This window comes from Pseudophryne corroboree, chromosome 7 (assembly GCF_028390025.1).
Source record: "Pseudophryne corroboree isolate aPseCor3 chromosome 7, aPseCor3.hap2, whole genome shotgun sequence".
NCBI lineage: Eukaryota > Metazoa > Chordata > Amphibia > Anura > Myobatrachidae > Pseudophryne > Pseudophryne corroboree.
In genome coordinates, this window is record NC_086450.1 from 192978366 (window position 1) to 193003170 (window position 24805).

The 24805-nt window shown below is 48.7% G+C and overlaps 1 protein-coding gene across 1 annotated transcript in view; it reads left to right on the forward strand.

Annotated features, from left to right (window-relative positions):
* LOC134944946 (sterol 26-hydroxylase, mitochondrial-like) overlaps positions 1-24805 on the forward strand; it is a 184593-nt gene that overhangs the window by 25512 nt on the left and 134276 nt on the right. The window contains exons 2-3 of the mRNA XM_063933893.1: positions 661-851; positions 2751-2950. Of these exons, the coding sequence (XP_063789963.1) occupies positions 661-851; positions 2751-2950 (391 nt within the window). The remainder of the gene's footprint in view (positions 1-660; positions 852-2750; positions 2951-24805) is intronic.

Here is a 24805-nt window from a genome sequence, read left to right on the forward strand (position 1 = left end):
CCAGGGAAATGGATACCTAGCAACAGTGCTGTAACTAGACATTTTAGCGCTGTGTGCAAGAAGCGGCATTGGAGCACCCCCCTCTATGTAAAACAGGGGCAGTGCGCGGCGTAGGCGCGCGCAAATAATATAGGGGCATGGCTTTATGGGGAAGGGGTGTGGCCACAAAATAATACTACTTCATATAACTGTGCACGGTAGTCTCCATTATTCAAATTACGCCGCACAGTAGCACCACTACACCAGGTAGAGTCTCTTTTACACATTACGGCGGACCGATTCCCCTTTTTACACATTACGGCAGACAGCGTACCGTTTTTACACATTATGGCAGACAGCGTCCCCTTTTAACAAATTACGGCAGACCGCGTCTCCCTTTTTACACATTACGGCAGACAGTCCTCCTTTTTACACATTACGGCAGACAGTCCCCCTTTTTACACATTATGGCAGACAGTCCCCCTTTTTACACATTACGGCAGACAGCGTCCCCTTTTTTTACACATTACAGCAGCCAGTCCCCCTTTTTACACATTACGGCAGACAGCGTAGCTCTTAGAACTGACTATGACCAGTGTTAGAGAGGGACTGCTGAATGCGATATATAAATACTTGGAAAGCCAGCTTAGTGATCAGCATTTACTCTCTTATGTCTTTCAGGCTATATACAAGAAGAAGTACGGACCCATGTGGAAATCTGTTTTAGGCCGATATAAAACCGTGTATGTTGCTGATGCCGATGTTTTAGAGACATTACTGCGGCAGGAGGGAAAATATCCTGTGAGAAGTGACATGGAACTCTGGAAAATACACCGGCGTCTCAGAGACCTGGCCTATGGCCCATTTACAGAGTGCGTTGCCAGACACAGTATGCTACAGTGTTAGTGTGGCTCTTGTACCCAGTGGGGACACTTGTCCCAATCTAATTCAGTGAAAACTGCTACATTCATACATCAGATTGAAATGTTGCATCTGTAAGAATTTTATACCAGAAGCTTGTGGGGAAAAGGGGTATCCGGACTTTGGGTCGACCCCCATTGGTCGACAGTGACTAGGTCGACACTAGAAATAGGTTGACACAACTATTAGGTCGACATGAACAAGGTCGACATGCAAAAAGGTCGACATTAGTTTTTCACATTTTTTTATTTTATTTTATTTTGGAACTTTTCCATACTTTACAATCCACGTGGACAACGATTGGGAACTGTAACCTGTGCCAAGTGCAGCGGTAGTGGAGCGAGGCATCTTGCCCGAAGCATGACAAGCGAAGTGAGCATTGCGAGGAGACACAGTGCACTAATTGGGGTTCCAGTCACTTTACGAAGAAAATGACACCAAAAAACCATGAAAAATTAATGTCGACCTTTTTTTCATGTCGACCTAATGGCCGTGTTGACCTATTTCTAGTGTCGACCTAGCCACTGTTGGTATGCAATTTTATAACTTGGGTCCAGGCCCACAGGGAGGTCAATAAGTGGTTCTCTGGAGGAAAGCCACAATAATCATCACAATCACTGAGAGTGAGGGCTGATATTCACTGCTATAGATTGTTGCATTCAAATCAATGGAGAGCTGCTATGAACCATAGTAATAACCAGTTTTGCCTTGAGTGACATCACTGGCGCCTTGACACCGCTATTGGGATACTTGTCAAACTCTGTAGGACACAAGTAAGTTGCTGATTGTCATTGGACAGTTGAGTCCCAGCTGTAACCCTTTGCAGTACAACCATGGCTTTCTTCCTCAAACATATTACTTTGTTGAGCTTCCAGTATGACCCACCCAGTACAAAATACTTCTGGTTTTCCACTTATTGTTCTGTTGTAGTTCGTGTTGTTCTATTGTTCTAATTACTAAATATTTTTTGTTAATGTTTGACAAAAAAAAAAAAATCAATTAACTAATATATACAAGAGTATTGCAGCAAATCAGCGTAAAAACAGCAGCAGAGCATTTTGTATGTGATGCATAAAAGTCATTGCTGGAGAGTCTGGGGTAAATTTACTAAAGCTTCTAAAATTGAAAAGTGGTGATATTGCCCATAGCAACGTATCAGATACTGTCTATCATTTTCTGGGATGTAATGGAGAAATGATAGAATCTGGTTGCTATGGGCAACATCACCACTTTTCATTTTTAGAAGCTTTAGTAAATTTACCCCTCAGTTTCTGTGTTTTTCCACAGACAATTCCCATAGTTTGATCATTTTTCTTGACTGATGCACCAACAGTGGTTTTTAGCGTACACAATACACTTATTTTTCGTAGCTGCCAAATGTGGAATACAACTGTAGGGTTCTCCAAAGGTGGGGCTAAGGCTGTGTACACATGGTGCCATATTTCTTTCGATTTTGGGTATATAGTCAAAATCGTAAGAAAATATAGTGCATATAGCACCGTGTGTATAGTCCTTGCGATGCAAGGAAAAATAGACTGGGCAGGCAGCCCAACATTGAGTATATCGGCAGGGCCGGGCTCCGGCCACGTCGAATAGTCCATGTCAGGCTGTGCGGCGCATCGTGCCGTGTGTATATAGCCTTAGAAAGGTTAAGGGTAACTACTGAGTTAACTGTGTACTGGGACTTTAAACTTGTGAAACAGGAAATGAAGGAAGAAGGATCGAATTTGAAAAAATAAATATATAAATATTGGGTTACATAAATAACCTAATAGTGAAAACAGCCTTCAATGTCAATCTGCCTGTTGTCCTGCAGAAAAATATGATAAACTGTTAACCTGTCTCTACAGGGATGGTCACCGCTGGCATACCCTGCGTTCTGTGCTCAACAAGAGGATGCTGAAGCCAGCAGAGGCCATGCTGTACACCGGGGTGGTAAATGAAGTAGTGACAGATTTTTTGATCACTCTGGATGACATAATAAAGGAATCTCCATCTGGAGTCATGCTGAATGATGTAGCAAACACCCTGTATAGATTCGCTTTTGAAGGTGAGTCGGTTATAGATCTTGTTTGTTAGTGAATTACAAATTCACTTAGAGAAGCAGCATTTGTTTTCATTGAACTAATATCTAGTGTGAAAAAAATCAAAAAGGTTCACAATGAGCCACAAACAGAAGTGTCCTCCTTTGGTTCCATAATAGATCCATTGATTTCCCTGTACATAAACATTCTCCAAGCTTTATATTGGAAATGATGTGTGATGTTTGAAAGTAGAACATTTTAATAAAAGGCAAAAGTGTTACAGCAGGGACATGGCCCGCAATTACACTTAAGTGTAAAAAAAACCTAAATACTTTCCCAGTGGCGGAACTAGCAAGTGGTGGGCCCAGGGGCAAAAACATGCTTTGGGCCCCCACCACCACTACGCAAATTAAAAACTGTTGACACAGAAGATTACAAATTTTATTTCTATTGTATTTATTACACTATATGTGACAACACACTGCCCCCTCACTGGTCACCTCACCCCCATAGCGCATACTAATTCCATGACAGCACACTGCCCCCTCACTGGTCACCTCACCCCCATAGCGCATACTAATTCCATGACAGCACACTGCCCCCTCACTGGTCACCTCACCCCCATAGCGCATACTAATTCCATGACAGCACACTGCCCTCTCACTGGTCACCTCACCCCCATAGCGCATACTAATTCCATGACAGCACACTGCCCTCTCACTGGTCACCTCACCCCCATAGCGCATACTAATTCCATGACAGCACACTGCCCCCTCACTGGTCACCTCACCCTCATAGCGCATACTAATTCCATGACAGCACACTGCCCTCTCACTGGTCACCTCATCCTCATAGCGCATTTATACTTTGACAGCACACTGCCCTCTCACTGGTCACCTCACCCTCATAGCGCATACTAATTCCATGACAGCACACTGCCCCCTCACTGGTCACCTCACCCCCATAGCGCATACTAATTCCATGACAGCACACTGCCCTCTCACTGGTCACCTCATCCTCATAGCGCATTTATACTTTGACAGCACACTGCCCTCTCACTGGTCACCTCACCCTCATAGCGCATACTAATTCCATGACAGCACACTGCCCTCTCACTGGTCACCTCACCCTCATAGCGCATACTAATTCCATGACAGCACACTGCCCCCTCACTGGTCACCTCACCCCCATAGCGCATACTAATTCCATGACCGCACACTGCCCTCTCACTGGTCACCTCACCCCCATAGCGCATACTAATTCCATGACAGCACACTGCCCTCTCACTGGTCACCTCACTCTCTTAGCGCATACTAATTCCATGACAGCACACTGCCCTCTCACTGGTCACCTCACCCTCATAGCGCATACTAATTCCATGACAGCACACTGCCCTCTCACTGGTCACCTCACCCCCATAGCGCATACTAATTCCATGACAGCACACTGCCCCCTCACTGGTCACCTCACCCTCATAGCGCATACTAATTCCATGACAGCACACTGCCCCCTCACTGGTCACCTCACCCCCATAGCGCATACTAATTCCATGACAGCACACTGCCCTCTCACTGGTCACCTCACCCTCATAGCGCATACTAATTCCATGACAGCACACTGCCCCCTCACTGGTCACCTCACCCCCATAGCGCATACTAATTCCATGACAGCACACTGCCCTCTCACTGGTCACCTCACCCTCATAGCGCATACTAATTCCATGACAGCACACTGCCCCCTCACTGGTCACCTCACCCCCATAGCGCATACTAATTCCATGACAGCACACTGCCCTCTCACTGGTCACCTCACCCCCATAGCGCATACTAATTCCATGACAGCACACTGCCCTCTCACTGGTCACCTCACCCCCATAGCGCATACTAATTCCATGACAGCACACTGCCCTCTCACTGGTCACCTCACCCCCATAGCGCATACTAATTCCATGACAGCACACTGCCCTCTCACTGGTCACCTCACCCTCATAGCGCATACTAATTCCATGACAGCACACTGCCCCCTCACTGGTCACCTCACCCCCATAGCGCATACTAATTCCATGACAGCACACTGCCCTCTCACTGGTCACCTCACCCCCATAGCGCATACTAATTCCATGACCGCACACTGCCCCCTCACTGGTCACCTCACCCCCATAGCGCATACTAATTCCATGACAGCACACTGCCCCCTCACTGGTCACCTCACCCTCATAGCGCATACTAATTCCATGACAGCACACTGCCCCCTCACTGGTCACCTCACCCTCATAGCGCATACTAATTCCATGACAGCACACTGCCCCCTCACTGGTCACCTCACCCCCATAGCGCATACTAATTCCATGACAGCACACTGCCCTCTCACTGGTCACCTCATCCTCATAGCGCATTTATACTTTGACAGCACACTGCCCTCTCACTGGTCACCTCACCCTCATAGCGCATACTAATTCCATGACAGCACACTGCCCTCTCACTGGTCACCTCACCCCCATAGCGCATACTAATTCCATGACAGCACACTGCCCTCTCACTGGTCACCTCATCCTCATAGCGCATTTATACTTTGACAGCACACTGCCCTCTCACTGGTCACCTCACCCTCATAGCGCATACTAATTCCATGACAGCACACTGCCCTCTCACTGGTCACCTCACCCTCATAGCGCATACTAATTCCATGACAGCACACTGCCCTCTCACTGGTCACCTCACCCCCATAGCGCATACTAATTCCATGACAGCACACTGCCCTCTCACTGGTCACCTCACCCTCATAGCGCATACTAATTCCATGACAGCACACTGCCCTCTCACTGGTCACCTCACCCCCATAGCGCATACTAATTCCATGACAGCACACTGCCCCCTCACTGGTCACCTCACCCTCATGGCGCATACTAATTCCATGACAGCACACTGCCCTCTCACTGGTCACCTCACCCTCTTAGCGCATACTAATTCCATGACAGCACACTGCCCTCTCACTGGTCACCTCACCCCCATAGCGCATACTAATTCCATGACAGCACACTGCCCTCTCACTGGTCACCTCACCCCCATAGCGCATACTAATTCCATGACAGCACACTGCCCCCTCACTGGTCACCTCACCCCCATAGCGCATACTAATTCCATGACAGCACACTGCCCCCTCACTGGTCACCTCACCCCCATAGCGCATACTAATTCCATGACAGCACACTGCCCTCTCACTGGTCACCTCACCCCCATAGCGCATACTAATTCCATGACAGCACACTGCCCTCTCACTGGTCACCTCATCCTCATAGCGCATACTAATTCCATGACAGCACACTGCCCCCTCACTGGTCACCTCACCCTCATAGCGCATACTAATTCCATGACTGCACACTGCCCTCTCACTGGTCACCTCACCCCCATAGCGCATACTAATTCCATGACGGCACACTGCCCCCTCACTGGTCACCTCACCCTCATAGCGCATACTAATTCCATGACAGCACACTGCCCCCTCACTGGTCACCTCACCCTCATAGCGCATACTAATTCCATGACAGCACACTGCCCTCTCACTGGTCACCTCACCCTCTTAGCGCATACTAATTCCATGACCGCACACTGCCCTCTCACTGGTCACCTCACCCTCATAGCGCATACTAATTCCATGACAGCACACTGCCCTCTCACTGGTCACCTCATCCTCATAGCGCATACTAATTCCATGACAGCACACTGCCCTCTCACTGGTCACCTCACCCCCATAGCGCATACTAATTCCATGATAGCACACTGCCCCCTCACTGGTCACCTCACCCTCATAGCGCATACTAATTCCATGACAGCACACTGCCCCCTCACTGGTCACCTCACCCTCATAGCGCATACTAATTCCATGACAGCACACTGCCCTCTCACTGGTCACCTCACCCTCATAGCGCATACTAAATCCATGACCGCACACTGCCCTCTCACTGGTCACATCACCCTCATAGCGCACACTGATCCTATCACACTGATCTGCTGACAGCACACTGCCGCCTCACTTAGCACTAGGGAGACCAATCCTGGGATCGGCAGGATCCTGGTATTTAAGGCCAAAAACGGCCGGGATTCAGTCCCAGGATTGGAGGCTCCAATTCTGGGGATTGAGGGATCAGCATTGAGCATCCTCAGGACACTCAGACGCTGCCCGGCTTCCTCCTCCCGGCTCCCCAGCGCAGCATGACGTGGAGTGAAAGGTCACGTTGCGCCGTCACCCGCCGCAGGGAGAGAGAAGATGATGTTTCCTGCCCGCCTGCGATCTATGGTGAGTTATGTGGGCGGGGCGGGGCGGCCACTTAGGGAAAAACCAATCCCGGGTATCCCAGGAATCCCGGGATTGAAAAAATGGCTCGGGATTGGCCTCTCTACTTGTCACCTTACCCTCATAGTGCACACTGATCCTATCACACTGATTTACTGACAGCACACTGCCCCCCCACTGGTCACCTCACACTCATAGCGCACCCTGATCCTATCACACTGATCCACTGAAAGCAGACTGCCCCCTCACTGGTCACCTCACAATCATAGCGCACCCTGATCCTATCACACTGATCCACTGAAAGCACACTGCCCCCTCACTGGTCACCTCACCTGCTCTTCTCCCTGTACACAAATGACTGTACCTCAGAGGCGCAATCAGTAAGGATCATCAAATTCGCCGATGACACCACCGTCAACGGCCTCATCAAGGATGGGGACGAATCGGCCTATAGACGGGAAGTAGACCGGCTGGCCCAGTGGTGCATCCACAACAACCTTGACCTCAACCCCCTCAAAACTGTCGAGATAATAGTGGACTTCAGGAAGAAGTCATCTAGTGCACCTCCGCTAACGATTACTGACAGTGTGGTATCGCTAGTGGACTCCTTCAAGTTTCTAGGGACCACAATCTCCAGGGACCTTAAATGGGGGTCCAACACTGACGCCACTGTTGGGAAAGCGCAGCAGAGGTTGTTCTTCCTCAGGCAACTAAGGAAGTTCAACATCCCACAGAAGCTCCTGCTCCTCTTCTACTCCGCGATTGTGGAGTCGGTACTGTGCTCCTCGATACTCGTATGGTACAGCTCCGCCAGCGCGAGGGACATATGCAGGCTCCAAAAGGTGGTCAGAACCGCAGAGAAGATCATCGGGGCCGACCTTCCCTCAGTCCAGGACCTGTACTTGTCCAGAGCTAAAAAGCGGGCAATGAAGATAGTAAAAGACCAGCTACACCCCGGCCACAGCATGGTTAACTTGCTTCCTTCAGGCAGGCGTTACAGGGCTGTCCCCGCCAGATCCACCAGAAGCCTCAAAAGTTTCTTTCCCCAAGCTGTCCGCCTGCTGAACTCCTGAACATTGACTGACTAGACGTACATGTAACTCACTTGTGTCCCTACGGTATACCTATCTGTGTAACTTTACTTGCCACCCCCCCCCCCCCCCCCCCCCCCCCCACCTGCTTACCGGTTACCTACTTGGCTGTTGTATAGCAAACCGAAGACAAATTCCTAGTATACGTAAGTATACCTGGCCAATAAAGCTGATTCTGATAGCGCACCCTGATCCTATCACACTGATCCACTGAAAGCACACTGCCCCCTCACTGGTCACCTCGCAATCATTGCGCTCGCTGATCTTCTGTCAGCACACTTCCCCTTTTCTGGTCACCGCACCCCAATAGCGCACGCTGATCCGCTGACAGCACACTGCCCCATCACTGGTCACCTCACCCTCATAGTGCACAGTGATCCACTGACAACATACTGCCCCCTCACTAGACACACCTCTCCCAGACGTTTCTGGGGGAGGGACGGGAGCAGCGTGTTGTCCATGTTTTCTGGCAGTGGTGAGGCCAAGGACTGTCGAGAAGCCTGATTAAGCTCAGGCTTACTCTGCCTGTCGTCGCAGATGAACATAGCAACCGATGGTCGCGATGTTCATCTCAGACTGCGATCGCATCAATCGCAGTATAGCTATGCAACTACAGGAAGAACGTTCTAGAGGATGCTGAGGTCATCGTAGAACCATGGGGTATAGACTGGATCCGCAGGAGACATGGGCACTTTAAGACTTTGAAAGGGTGTGAACTGGCTCCTCCCTCTATGCCCCTCCTCCAGACTCCAGTTTTAGAATTGTGCCCAGTGAGACTGGACGCACTACAGGGATCTCTACTGAGTTTCTCTGAAAAATACTTTTTTGTTAGGTTTTTTTATGTTCAGGGAGGCGCTGGCAACAGTCTCCCTGCTTCGTGGGACTTAGGGGAGAGAAGTATGACCCACTTCCAGTGAGTTCAAGCGTCCTGCTTCTGGCTACAGGACACCATTAGCTCCTGAGGGTGCTGATCGCTGGGTACGCCTAGATGCTCACTCCCGCAGCCAGCCGTCACCCCCCTTTCAGAGCCAGAAGACAGGTGAGTAACCGAAGAAAAGAAGACTTCAGCTTCACTGACGGCATTTTCTGAGGTACCGTGCAGCGGACAGATGCTGCGCGCCGAGCTCCCACACACAGCACTACAGGGTGCGGGGCGGGCGGGGGGGGGCGCCGCCGCCGCCCTGGGCAGCTAAAATCATCCTCATTATTCCACTTGCAAGAAGGGACATTAGTACCACGGCACTGTCCTAACCCCCGCCAGTATAAATATCAGAAAAGCGGGACAGAAGCGCGCCATTAAGGGGTACAAAATGGGGAGGGGGGGGGGAGGCAGGTCAATTGGTGCAATATATAGGTTATAGTAAAAGCTCTTTAGGTCTGAGGCAATTTCTTGGTGATTTCAGACCAATTGATTTAGCGCTGGGTTGTGAGCTGGCAAATCCCCTCTGTGTCTCTCTGACAGACTTTACTGTGGGTCTGTCCCCTATATGCCCACACCGGGTGTGGGTCTGTGGGTGTTTGGTGCACGTGTGTCGACATGTCTGAGGCTGAAGGCTCTTCCCAGGAGGAGGCTGTATTGGGGACACAAACGGCTGTGGGGGTGACCCTGTCGGCATCGCCGACGCCGGATTAGGTAAATGTGTTGAACACCTTGAATGCTAATGTGGCTCTTATTAAGAGGCTAGATAAGTCTAAGTCTCAGACCCAGGCATGGAAGAAATCTGTAGAAGATATATTATTGCAAAGTCAGGTCCCCTCAGCATCGCAGAAATGTACGCTGGCCCAGTTGGCAGACACTGATACCGACACGGACTCTGATTCCAGTGTCGACTATAGCGATTCCAGATTAGATCCAAAATTGGCAAAAAGCATTCAGTACATGATTGTGGCGGTTAAAGAGGTACTACATATCACTGAGGATTCGGCTGTCCCTGATAAAAGGGTATGTATGTATGTATGTATAAGGAAAGGTAACCTGAGGTGACGTTTCCTCCCTCTCATGAACTGAACACGCGATTTGAAAAAGTCTGGGAAGGTCCTGACAAAAAGTTTCAGATTCCCAAAAGAATTACGGTAGCTTATCCGTTTCCCTCGGTGGATAGGGAAAAGTGGGAGTCGCCCCCGACTGTGGACAAGGCCCTGTCACGTTTGTCTAAAAAGGTGGCTCTCCCGTCACCTGACACGGTGGCCCTTAAGGATCCTGCGGATCGTAAACAAGAAACTACGTTAAAGTCCATCTATGCGACCACAGGTACGCTACTCAGACCTGTCATTGCGTCTGCGTGGGTAAGTAGTGCTATCGAAAAGTGGGCAGACAACTTGTCTTCTGACATAGATACCCTAGATTGGGATAGCATCCTCCTAACGCTGGGTTATATCAAGGACGCTGCAGCATACCTTAAGGAAGCTGCGAGAGATATTGGTCTTTTGGGATCAAAGGCAAATGCCATGGCAGTCTCAGCTGATTCCAAGAAAAGTATGGAGTCTATACCATATAAAGGTAAGGCCTTATTCAGTGACGGCCTTGATTATTTGGTACCTATAGCTACCGCGGGTAAGTCATCCTTTTTGCCTTATGTTCCTCCACAACAAAAGAAAACTCATCACTATCAGATGCAGTCCTTTCGGCCCAATAAATACAGAAAGGGCCGAGGTTCTTCCTTCCTTGCTACTAGAGGAAGGGGAAGAGATAAACGATCACCAGCCTTGTCAGGCTCCCAGGAGCAGAAGTCCTCCCAGGCTTCTGCCAATTCCACCGCATGACGTTGGGGCTTCTATGCACCGGTGGGGGCACGTCTCAAACTCTTCAGTCAGTTTTGGGTTTGTTCAGACCTAGACCCATGGGTATTACAAATAGTATCCCAAGGGTACAAGCTGGAGTTTCAAGATGTTCCCCCTCGCCGTTTTTTCAAATCGGCCTTACCAGCTTCTCTTCCGGACAGGGAAGTAGTTTGCGACGCAATACAAAAGTTGTGTCAAAATCAAGTTATCGTCAGGGTTCCCCAGTCACAACAGGGAGAAGGCTTTTATTCGAGCCTGTTTGTGGTCCCGAAGCCGGACGGCTCGGTCAGACCAATCCTAAACCTGAAATCCCTAAATTTCTCCCTAAAGAAATTCAAATTCAAGATGGAGTCTCTCCAAGCAGTGATCTCCAGTCTGGAGGAAGGGGATTTTATGGTGTCGGTGGACATAAAGGATGCCTACTTACATGTTCCCATTTATTCTCCGCATCAAGCTTACCTGAGGTTTACAATTCAGGATTGTCATTACCAATTTCAAACGTTGCCGTTTGGTCTGTCCACAGCTCCAAGGATTTTCACCAAAGTGATGGCAGAGATGATGGTTCACGATTATCCCAAACTTGGACGATCTCCTGATAAAGGCGAGATCCAGGGACCAGTTGGTGTAAAACGTTGCACTCTCCCTGACAGTTCTTCAGCAACATGGTTGGCTTCCTTAACTTGCCAAAATCACAGTTGATTCCGACGACGTGGTTGTCGTTTTTGGGAATGATATTGGACAGAGAGTCTTTCTTCCAGTGGACAAGGCTCTGGAACTTCAGTCTGGTCAAACAAATTCTGAAACCAGCAAGAGTGTAAATCCATCAATGCATTTGGTTGCTGGGGAAGATGGTTGCGGCCTACGAGGCCATTCAGTTTGGCAGGTTCCATGCCAGAGTGTTCGAGTGGGACCTGTTGGACAAGTGGTCCGGGTCCCACCTACACATGCACCGGAGGATAATCCTGTCTTCCAAGACCAGGGTATCACTCCTCTGGTGGCTGCACAGCTCTCACCTCCTAGAGGGGCGCAGGTTCGGGATACAGAACTGGATCCTGGTGACCACGGATGAAAGCCTTCGAGGCTGGGGGGCAGTCACAATGGGAGAAAACTTCCAAGGAAGATGGTCAAGTTAGGAAATTTGTCTCCACATAAATGTTCTGGAGTTAAGGGCCATTTACAACGGCCTTCTGCAAGGGGAACATCATCTTCGAGATCGGCCTGTACAGATCCAGTCGGACAATGTAACAGCAGTAGCATACATAAACCGTCAGGGCGGAACGAAAAGCAGAGCGGCAATGGCAGAAGCCACAAGGATTTCCCGCTGGGCGGAAAAGCATACAAGCGCTCTGTTAGCGATCTTCATTCTAGGAGTGGACAACTGGGAAGCAGACTTCCTCAGCAGACACGATCTCCATCCAGGAGAGTGGGTCCTCCACCAAGAAGTCTTCACAGAGGTGACAAGTCGTTGGGGAGTTCCTCAAGTAGACATGATGACATCTCGTCTCAACAAGAAGCTTCAGAGATATTGTTCCAGGTCAAGGGACCCTCAAACAATTGCAGTGGATGCACTGGTGACACCGTGGGTGTTTCAGTCGGTGTATGTATTCCCTCCACTTCCTCTCATTCCAAAGGTTCTAAAGATCATAAGAAGAACAAAGATCCGGGTGATCCTCATTGTCCCAGACTGGCCAATGAGGGCTTAGTATCCAGATCTTCAGGAATTACTCATAGGAGATCCCTGGCCTCTTCCTCTGCGCGAGGACCTGTTACAACAGGGGCCATGCGTGTATCAGGACTTACCGCGGCTACATTTGACGACATGGCGGTTGAGCGCAAAATCCTAGCCCGTAAGGGTATTCCCAGTGAAGTCATTCCCACACTTATTCAGGCCAGAAAAGGGGTAACATCTAAACATTACCACCGTATTTGGAGAAAATATGTTTCTTGGTGTGAGTCCTAGAGGGCTCCTACGGAAGAGTTTCGGCTAGGACGTTTTCTCCATTTTCTACAAGCAGGTGTGGATGCGGGCCAAAAATTGGGCTCATTTAAGGTACAGATTTCGGCCTTACCGGTTTTCTTTCAGAAACAATTGGCCTCCCTTCCAGAAGTTCAGACTTTCATGAAAGGCGTGTTGCACATCCAACCTCCGTTTGTGCCTCCAGTGGCACCATGGGATCTTAATGTGGTGTTGCAGTTCCTTCAATCACATTGGTTTAAACCTTTACGGACGGTGGAGTTGAAATTCCTCACTTGGAAAGTGGTCATCCTGTTGGCCTTGTCATCTGCAAGGCGGGTGTCTGAGTTAGCGGCCTTGTCTCACAAGAGCCCTTATTTGATCTTCCATGAAGATAGAGCTGAATTGAGGACATGTCAACAATTTTTACCGATGGTGGTTTCCTCTTTCCACATGAACCAACCTATTGTGGTCCCTGCAGCTACTGACACCTTCCCTGAGTCAAAATCTCTGGATGTGGTCAGAGCTTTGAAGATTTATGTCGCCAGAACGGCTCAGATTAAGAAAGAGGCTCTGTTTGTCCTGTATGCTCCCAACTAGGTTGTGTCCTGCTTCCAAGCAGACCATTGCACGCTGGATCTGTAACACGATTCAGCATGCTCATTCTACGGCTGGATTGCCATTACCGGAATCGGTGAAGGCCCATTCTACTAGAAAGGTGGGCTCATCCTGGGCGTCTGCCCGGGGGGGGAGGGGGGTCTCGGCTTTGTAACTTTGCCGAGCAGCTACTTGGTCGGGGTCAAACACATTTGCAAAGTTCTACAAGTTTGACACCTTGGCCGATGAAGACCTTAAGTTTGGTCAATCGGTGCTGCAGAGTCATCCGCACTCTCCCACCCGTTCTAGAGCTTTGGTATAACCCCATGGTTCTATGATGACCCCAGCATCCTCTAGGACGTATGAGAAAATAGGATTTTAATACCTACCGGTAAATCCTTTTCTCTTATTCCGTAGAGGATTCTGGGCGCCCGTCCCAGTGTGTACTGTATCTGCAGTTATTAGTTGTGGTTACACACATGTTGTGTTATGTTATCATCAGCATGTTGCTGCAATTGTTCATGCCGTTGGCTTGTGTTCTGTTGAATGCCACGTTCTGCGGCATGCTTGAGGTGTGAGCTGGTATGAATCTCACCTTAGTTTAACAATAAATCCTTTCCTCGAAATGTCCGTCTCCCTGGGCACAGTTCCTATAACTGGAGTCTGGAGGAGGGGCATAGAGGGAGGAGCCAGTTCACACTCTTTCAAAGTCTTGAAGTGCCCATGTCTCCTGCGGATCCCGTCTATACCCCATGGTTCTATGATGACCCCAGCATCCTATACGGACTAAGAGAAAAGGATTTACCGGTAGGTATTAAAATCCTATTTTCAATCCCTTGATATCTGGGATTGGCTTTTCCCTATGCGGCTGCCCCCTCGACCCGCCCCGCACACATAACTCGCCATATATCGCGGGCAGGGGAGTGGGAAACATCCTCTTCTCTCTCCCGGCGGTAGTCAGCGGCAGGTGACGGTGCAGCGTGACCTCACACTGCACGTCACGCTGCGCTGGGGATCTGGGAGGAGAAAGCTGGGCAGCATCTGAGTATCCGGATGCGCTATGAGTGTGAGGTGACCAGTGAGGGAGCAGTGTGCTGTCAGTGGATCAGTGTGATAGGATCAGTGTGCACTATGAGGGTGAAGTGACCAGTAGGGAGGCCAATCCCGGGCCATTTTTTCAGTCCCGGGTATGGGAATTGAAAAATGGTCAATCTCGGGATACCCGGGATTGGCTTTTCCCTATGTGGCCGCCCCCTCGTCCTTCCCCGCCCGCTCCGCACACACAACTCGCCACAGATGGCAGACGGGCGGGAAACATCATCTTCTCTCTCCCTGCGGCGGATGACAGTGCAGCGTGACCTCTCACTGCACGTCATGCTGCGCTGGGAAGCCAGGGGGAGGAAGCCAGGCAGCGTCTGTGCATCCTGAGGATGCTCGACGCTGATCCCTCAATCCCCGGGATTGGATTTTATAATTCCAGGATTGAATCCCGGTTGTTTTTGAGCCTAAATCCCAGGATTGGCCTCCTTAGTGCTATGCACCTCCTCCTGCATTTGCATTGCTAAGAATTGCATTGCAGCAGTTTTGCAAATAAATGATGGCCCAGGCCCAATGACTAGAATTGACAAATCATGGTATTATGGATCATAAAAAAACTGGAGCTTCCTGAATCACATTTTGAATATACAGTGCATTCTGAAAGTATTCACAGCGCTTCACTTTTTTCCACTTTTTTTTTTTATGTTACAGCCTTATTCCAAAATGGAATAAATTCATTTTTCTGCAGCGGGGTACATTGGTTTCCACAGGGAAAACATCGGGGTGTAGAGATGGATCTTGATCCAGGCACCAACAGGCTAAAGCTTTAGACTGTCCCAGGATGCATTGGGGCCTCCTCTATAACCTCGCCCTCAGGCACTGTGAGCTCAGTTTCGAGTTGGTGCCTGCAGAAGCAGGACACTTAACAGGGGGGCTGCACTGGGAAGCCCTGAAAAAGCTTTTAGAAGACTTCAAGGGATGCAGTACTTACATGTCAGGGTGACATTCTGTGCTGCGTCTACGTCACCTCCCAAGCGGCGTCGCATACTCCCGCTGGCTCTGTTCCCGGGTACTTTCGGCAGAGACTCTTCGGCTCTAGGCACACATTCGCAGACGCTCTCCTGGTTCGCGTGGCTGCTACAGAAAGGAGGAGGTAAGAGGGTCCCCCAGGCGGGACCCGCCATTAACTCGCATTCCGGTCGCAGTCTAAGGAGACGGACTGCGACGCTGGCGTAGACACTGTAACAGAGCAGGGACCCCACTATGTCCACCATTGCATAGGAGTACAGGTCTGATATATTAGTATCCACTTTATTAAGACTCCATAGTAGCAGGTGGTGAGGACCAGCATAGGGGAGAAGGCGCTTGACCTGTAGCCCCTCCCCCAGCTTCGGGCGCCATCTACTGCTGGTGTTCCCACCCTGGAGCTGCCTCACACTCTCCCTCACTCCCTGACTGAGACGCTGGGCGCCATCTTCTAGGATTAGCTGCAACTGGTCTCCGGGACTGCAGGGCAAGGTCTCCTCTGTAAATCCGCTTGTATATCAGCTCCGTGATTTTACTGACACTTAAGTATTCTACATGTCAATATTAAGACAGCGCTAGTTAAGAACAAGTGTACCTGTGCCAGAATATATTGTACGAGTATTCTGATATATACATCCGGTCTCGGACCGCGCATGGGTGGTCATTCCGAGTTGTTCGCTCGCTAGCTGCTTTTAGCAGCATTGCACACGCTAGGCCGCCGCCCTCTGGGAGTGTATCTTAGCTTAGCTTAGAATTGCGAACGAAAGAGTAGCAAAATTGCTACTAAAAAAATTCATGCAGTTTCTGAGTTGCTCCAGACCTACTCCAAGATTGCGATCACCTCAGTTCGTTTAGTTCCTGGTTTGACGTCACAAACACGCCCTGCGTTCGGCCGCCACTCCCCCGTTTCTCCAGCCACTCCTGCGTTTTCTGCTGGCACGCCTGCGTTTTTTAGCACACTCCCGGAAAACGCTGAGTTGCCGCCCAGAAACACCCACTTACTGTCACTCAAACTACGAACATTTGAGCGACTGAAAAACGTCACTGGAGCTTGGGTAAAACTACAAAGTTTTGTGTGAAAGTACTCGGCGCATGCACATAATTGCCGATTTTTCACTTGATCGCTGCGCTGCGAAAAACGGCAACGAGCGAACAACTCTGAATGACCACCATTGTTATATATATATACATATACTAGTCCAGTGCAGTTTTATTGTCTTACCAAAATAATTATCTGCACTGTGACTGTGTGTGCTTATATCTGCTGTGTGGATTTCACTTTCCGTGTATCCCAGCTATATCTATCACTGTATTCTGTACCCTAAGGGACTAGGTGCGTCAGGATCTCATATATATATAGTCCTGCACAATATTTACCGTCAAGTGTATTCTATTGTGTACTCAGTCACATACTACAGGATTTATTCGCTGGTGTTGTGTACTGTGTACGCAGTCACATAGTACCATATTAAGACACTGGTGTTGTTTACTGTGTATGCTGTCACATACTAGGGGATTTATTCGCAGGTAGTGTACTTTGTCTGGCTGTATCGTACTTATACGCTCTGCGGTTACATTCACTAAAATGTCTAACACAGGGATCAGTATGAAATACCTCCAATCAAAATCCCGACACCAATTGACCGATGGTCAAAATCCCGACACCAATTGACCGATGGTCAAAATCCCGACATGGACAAAATACCGACATTTAAAATACCGACAAGGTCAAAATACTGACATGTAAAATGCCGACAGGTCAAAATACCGACATGCGGTTTTTTTTTTTTGTGTGTGTGTATGTCAACATAAGTCAACATGGACACCATATAAAGTGTACCGCGTGCGCTCGCCATGCTGCGCTTGGCACACTATTATATTCCCTCTCCAGGTCCACTGGGATGGTAAAGTATGAACAAGTCGGTTTCAATGAAAAAAATCACGAAATACTCTCATGTCGGTATTTTGACCTGTCGGCATTTTATGTCGGTATTTTGACCTTGTTGGTATTTTAAATGTCGGTATTTTGTCCATGTCGGGATTTTGACCTTGTCGGGATTTTGACCATCGGTCAATTGGTGTCGGATTTTGAACGTCGGGATTTTGATTGGAGGTAAACTGACTGCATCCCCTAACACAAAGGGTGGGAAAGCCACGGACACTCCTGTATCATGCAGCGCATGCGCCAGGGATTTGCCTGAGGGGGAAGCTTTGTATGATGGTCTGTGTAATATGTGCCATACATTTCCCAGTCAGTCCGCAGCTCCTGTAACCATATCAGGAGCCACCTTGGGTGGCATTCTCATCTATGCTCAATACGCTTGTGACACTCCTGTGACATTGCAGCCACATATTGTCCCTATGGTAAATCCACATTGGGCGGATAATTTGTCTACCCAGTTGCAGCAATTGAATTGATCTTTTGTTAGACGTAAACCTACCCCACGTCACTCTGGTGACAAGGGGTCATCTAAGTGGACCACTTCCTCCTCACAATCCACTAATCTCTCGAAGATTCTTCTGATGAGGACGGGGAGTATACTGACCCGTCAGACACTAATACAGCTGCTTCTGACGAGGAATCTATAACTCAGGTTGATGTCCCTGACCTAGTGGTTGCTATAAAGCAAATTCTACAAATAGATGATGATGTGGATCCCACTACTGTGTCTAAGAAACCTGATAAGTTTAAACGTCAGAAGGTAACTAAAATATTATTACCGCATTCTGACTATTTAGTAGACATACGTCAAGAACCCTGGTCTTCACCAGGTAAGAAATTCTCCCTATGTAAAAAGATGGTAGCTCGTTATCCTCTCCCTTCTGAGTTGTGTAACAAGTGGGAAAATTCACCACCAGTCGATTCCCATGTCACCCGTCTCATGGTGTCATCTACTCTGCCTGTCACTACTGTCACCTCACTGAAGGAACCGACAGATAAGCGTGTGGAGGGTTGCCTGAAGTCTGTTTACTCCCTTACAGGTGCTTAACATAGACCCACTATAGCAGCCTCCTGGGCTGCAAAAGGAATTGAAGCATGGGTTCAGGCATTAGAGGAGGAGCTGGATATATCGGACATTACCAGACAGTACCTGTCTCACATTACCACCGCCGCCTATTACATTCAGGATGCGTCCTCTGAGGCAGGTGTGCTAGCGGCCAAGCCATTGACTACGTCCATCCTAGCTTTCCGTATTCTGTGGTTGAGATCGTGGAAGGTGGACCTGGACACCAAAAAGACCTTGGAGGTACTCCCTATTAAGGGAGGCATCCTATATGGGGAATAGATCTCAATAAGATTGTGACTGACTTAGCGGCTGCTAAGACTGCATTTCTTCTGAATACTAATCCTTCTGCACAGAAGGCAAAAGGTACCACTTTTCGTTCTTTTCGGCCTCAAAGGAAAGCAAAAGGTCAAGCATTCCCGAGACACTCTCGTCCTCCCAAAATCACCAAGCCTAAGGCAAAACAATCCTGGGCCGCCCTTCAGCCTGCTTCTAAACAAGACAAGCCTGCTGCATGACAGAGCAGGACTCCCCCAGGGGACCACAGGGTGGGAGGCCGACTTCTGCGATTCACCCAGGTCTGGTTAAAGACCACTTCAGACGCATTGGTGCGAGAAGTTGTCTCTCACGGGTACGTAGTCTCTTTCAAGAGACGTCCCCCTCGCCAGTCCTGCACAACGGTTATCCCTTCAGATCCGTTGAAGGCGCAAGCTCTACGTCTGGTTGTGCGTTCCCTCCTGGATACAGGAGTGGTGGTGCCGGCAGGGCCGGCGATGGGGGGGGGGGGGTCAAAGGGTACACCTGTACCGGGCCCCAAGGATCAGAGGGGCCCCAAGTATATGCCACTTAGTGTCATGCAGGAATGTGAGCAGGGAATCATCATGGAGTTATTGGGGAGAGACAAACCGTGGTATGTGTCGGGGGAAGAAGGAGAGATATACATATTTATATATCTGTATACTGTAGATAAATAAAAATATATATATATTTATTTAATAACCGTTTATTATATAGCGCAGCAAATTTCGTTGCTCTGAGGGGGCCCCAGAGATATCACTGTACCGGGCCCCAAGATGTCTGTTGCCGGCCCTGAGTGCCGGTACCTATGTCCCAGGGGGGCAGAGGATACTACTCGACCCTGTTTCTAGTCCCGAAACCCAATGGGTCTTTCCGCCCTATACTCAACCTCAAATCACTGAACAAGTTTGTGAGAGTGTCCAAGTTCAGTATGGAAACACTGCGCTCAATTGAACTGGCCATGGAACCCGAAAATTACATGGTATCCCTGGACATACAAGATGCTTACCTGCATATACCTATTGCCATATCGCATCGGCAATATCTGCGGTTTGCTATTGGCAACCTTCATTATCAATTCCGGGCTCTGCCGTTTGGACTGGTCAAGGCCCCTCGGATCTTCACCAAGGTTATGGCCGTGATGACGGCCCATCTCCGTCAGGGAGTCAGGATCCTGCCGTATCTGGACGACTTGCTGATTCTGGCAAACTCCCACAATGTCCTCATCAGTCATCTACACCTGACGATAGACTTCCTACAAGCCCACGCACGGGTGGCTCATCAACTGGAAGAACTCCACGCTGGTCCCTTCTCGGAGCATGGTGCACAATGGCTGTTTCTGTCTTCAGAGAAGGTCCTGAATCTTCGGACAGGATCAGATACTTCTTATCTCACCCAAGAGTGTCAATACACTCGGCGATGCAAGTACTAGGCCTCATGGTGTCTGTGTTCGACATGGTAGAGTATGCTAAATTTCATTCCTGCCCTCTGCAGAGGTTAATCCTTTCCAAGTGGGACGGCCTACCTCATCGGATCAAGTCTCATATGATCTCCTTGACCCCGGAGGTTTGTCTGTTGCTGACCTGGTGGCTACAGGACCAGCAGTTGAGCAGGGGCTGTCCCTTCTGGATCTCCAACTGGGTCCTACTGACTATGGACGCCAGTCTGAGGGGTTGGGGTGCGTTGTTGGAGCAACACTGTTTCCATGGTCTGTGGACAATGGAGGAATCGCTCCTCCCGATAAACATTGTGGACTTGCGGGCAGTGTTCAATGCTTTGTCTCTCGCCCTGCCTTTGATACAGAACAGGCAACACCACCATGGTGGCTTACATAAACCATCAAGGCGGCACTCGAAGCAGCATGGCAATGATGGAAGTCAAAAATCCTTCGTAGGGCGGAATGCAATCTGCCAGCAATATCGGCAGTGTTCATTCTGGGAGTCCTCAACTGGGAAGCGGATTTCCTCAGTCATCAGGACGTACATGCCGGAGAGTGAAGTCTTCATCAGGAAGTCTTTCAACTCCTAGTGGTCAAGTGGGGCCTACCAGATGTAGACCTGATGGCATCTTGATACTATCACAAAGTTCTGGTCTTCGGATCAAGAACCAGGGATCCTCAAGCAGCGTTCGTGGATGCACTGGCAATTCCATGAAACTTTTGGCTGCCGTACGTGTTCCCTCCAATGTCACTCGTGCCTCGGCTACTGCGGAAGTTCAAATAATAAGGGGGAATACTACTTCTAGTCACTCCAGCGTGGCCAAGACCGCATTGGTTCTCAGACCTACAGGGTCTATCGATAAAGCGTCGTCTTCTACTTCCTCAATGACCAGACCTCCTTATTCAGGGCCCTTGTGTCTACCTGGACCTGGCCAAACTGGCTTTGATGGTGTGGCTCTTAAAGCTTCACTCCTGAGGGCCAAAGGATTCTCTGAGGCAGTTATCCAAACTATGCTGAAGGCCCGCAAACCGGCATCTGCGCGGATTTATTACCGAGTCTGGAATTATTACTTCACCTGGTGTGCTTCTAAAAATTACGATGCTTACACATTCAGTATTTCTAGACTTCTGGCTTTTCTACAACAAGGCCTGGATTTAGGCCTTCGTCTGGCCTCCCTCAAGGTTCATATCTCTGCCTTGTCGGTGTGATTTCAGAGAAGAATTGCGTCTATTCCTGACGTTCATACTTTCATTCAGGGTGTTTTACGGATTCAGCCTCCCTATGTCCCTCCTGTGGCTCCATGGGATTTGTCTGTTGTCCTGAATGCCCTGCAAGAGTCTCCATTTGAACCTCTTGAGTCACTGGAGCTTAAATGGCTTACGTTCAAGGTCCTGTTCCTACTGGCTATTGCCTCTGCCAGGAGGGTGTCGGACTTAGGCGCTTTGTCCTGTCGTCCACTCTTTCTGGTTTTTCGCCGTGACCGGACAGTTCTTAGAACTCGCCCTGGTTATTTACCTAAGGTAGTGTCATCTTTTCATCTTAACCAAGAGATTGTGGTTCCGGCTTTTATCTCTTCTGGTTTGTCCTCCAAAGAGCGCTCTTTGGATGTGGTATGGGCTCTCCGTATTTACATGGAGAAGACTGCCTATATTAGGAGGTCAGATACCCTCTTTGTACTTTCTGGTTTTCACAAATGTGGCTGGCCTGCGAACAATCAAACATTGGCCAGATGGATTAGAATGGTGATTGCACAAGCATATGCACAGGCTGGTCTTCCTGCACCTGCTGCTATTAAAGGCCATTCTACTCGGTCTGTTGGACCTTCTTGGGCGGCCCGCCGAGGCACGTCCACTGAACAATTGTGCAAGGTGGCTACGTGGTCCTCAGTGAACACGTTCATAAGGTTCTATGCCTTTGATACTTTCACCTACCAGGATGCTTCCTTTGGACGCCGGGTTCTCATACCCGCTATGGCGCATCCCCTCCCATGAGAAACTGCTTTAGGACATACCTGTGGAAACCAATGTACCTCACTGCAGATAAGGAGATTTATGGTAGACATACCATTGTTAAATCTCTTTCTGCGAGGTACATTGGTTCCACAGGGCGCCCACCCTGATGCACCTAGCTTATATGGGTTTGTATGGCATTAGCTGCTAATCCCTTCTCCTGTCGTGAGAATGTGGTTCTGTGTGACTAACATCTGCCTTCTTTTTTACCTGCTCCTGCATTGGACTGGTTAACGAAACTGAGCTCACAGTGCCTGGAGGTGGGGTTATAGAGGAGGTCCCAATGCATCCTGGGACAGTCTAAAGCTTTAGCCTGTTGGTGCCTGGATCAAGATCCATCTCTGCACCCCAATGTTTTCCCTGTGGAACCAATGTACCTCGTAGAAAGAGATTTAACAATGGTAAGTCTACCATAAATCCTTTTTCCCTCAAAATTCTACACTCAATGGGGGTAATTCCAAGTTGATCGCAGCAGGAATTTTGTTAGCAGTTGGGCAAAACCATGTGCACTGCAGGGAAGGCAGATATAACATGTGCAGAAAGAGTTAGATTTGGGTGGGTTATTTTATTTCTGTGCAGGGTAAATACTGGCTGCTTTATTTTTACACTGCAAATTAGATTGCAGATTGAACACACCACACCCAAATCTAACTCTCTCTGCACATGTTAAATTTGCCACCTCCTGCAGTGCACATTGTTTTGCCCAACTGCTAACAAAATTCCTGCTGCGATCAACTTGGAATTACCCCCAATACTCCATAATGACAACGTGAAAAAAGTATTTTTTACATTTTTGCTAAATTTATTAAAAATGAAAAACTAAGAAATGACATGTACATAAGTACTCACGGCCTTTGCTCAGTACTTTGTTGATGCACCTTTGGCAGCAATTACAGCCTCAAGTCTTTTTGAACATGATGCCACAAGCTTGGCACACCTATTTTGGGGCAGTTTCACCCATTCCTCTTTGCAGCACCTCTCAAGCTCCATCAGGTTTGATGGAAAGCGTCGGTGCACAGCCATTTTCAGATCTCTCCAGAGATGTTCAGTTGGATTCAAGTCTGGGCTGGGCCACTCAAGGATATTCACAGAATTGTCCTGAAGCCACTCCTTTGATATCTTGTCTGTGTTCTTAGAGTTGTTGTCCTGCTGAAAGATGAACCGTCGCTCCAGTCTGAGGTCAAGAGCGCTCTGGAGCAGGTTTTCATCCAGGATGCCTCTGTACATTGCTGCATTCATCTTTCCCTCTATCCTGACTAGTCTCCCCGTTCCTGACGCAAAAAACATCCCCACAGCATGATGCTGCCACCACCATGCTTCACTGTAGGGATTGTATTGACCTGGTGATGAGCGGTGCCTGGTTTCCTCCAAACATGATGTCTGTCATTCATCCAAAGAGTTCAGACCAGAGAATTTTGTTTCTCATGGTCTGAGAGTCCTTCAGGTGCATTTTTGCAAACTCCAGGTGGCCTGCCATGTGCTTTTTACTAAGGAGTGGATTCCGTCTGGCCACTCTATGATACAGGCCTGATTGGTGGATTGCTGCAGAGATAGATATCCTTCCATAAGGTTCTCCTCTCGCCATAGAGGAATGCTGTAGCTCTGACAAAGGGACCATCGGGTTCTTGGTCACCACTGTGCTCATTGGGACCTTCAAAGCAGCAGATATTTTTCTGTCCCCTTCCCCTGGTATACAGACAATTCCTTTGACTTCATGCTTGGTTTGTGCTCAGACATGCACTGTCATGTGTGGGACCTTATATAGACAGGTGTGTACCTTTCCAAATCATGTCCAAATAACTGAATTTACCACAAGTAGACTCCAATTAAACTGTAGGAACAGCTGAAGGATGATCAGTTGAAACAGGATACACCTGAGCTCAATTTTGAGCTTCATGGCAAAGGCCGTGAAACCTTATGTACATGTGATTTCTTAGTTTTTTATTTTTTTAAAATGTGCAAAAAATCTCCAAAAAACTTTTTTCACGTTGTCATTATGGGGTATTGTGTGTAGAATTTTGAGGGAAAAAATGAATTTATTCCATTTTGGAATAAGGCTGTAACATAACAAAATGTGGAAAAAGTGAAGCGCTGTGAATACAGATCTCGTTCATTGATGAACGAGACCGTTCATATCTTTCAGTGTTATCTTCCAGTGTGTTGGGCCCATTACAGCTGACATCTGTCCACTCTTATGTGCTGTAAGCTAAGCTATGTAGGCTAGTTTGCTTGTGCTTGCTCCTTCCATCCCCTGTGTACAGTGTGACAGCGTTGCAATCTCATTAGAAGATGTCTACAAATTGAATAGTATTGGTATTCCCCCCCCCCCCCACCCCTTAGACCAATGTCAC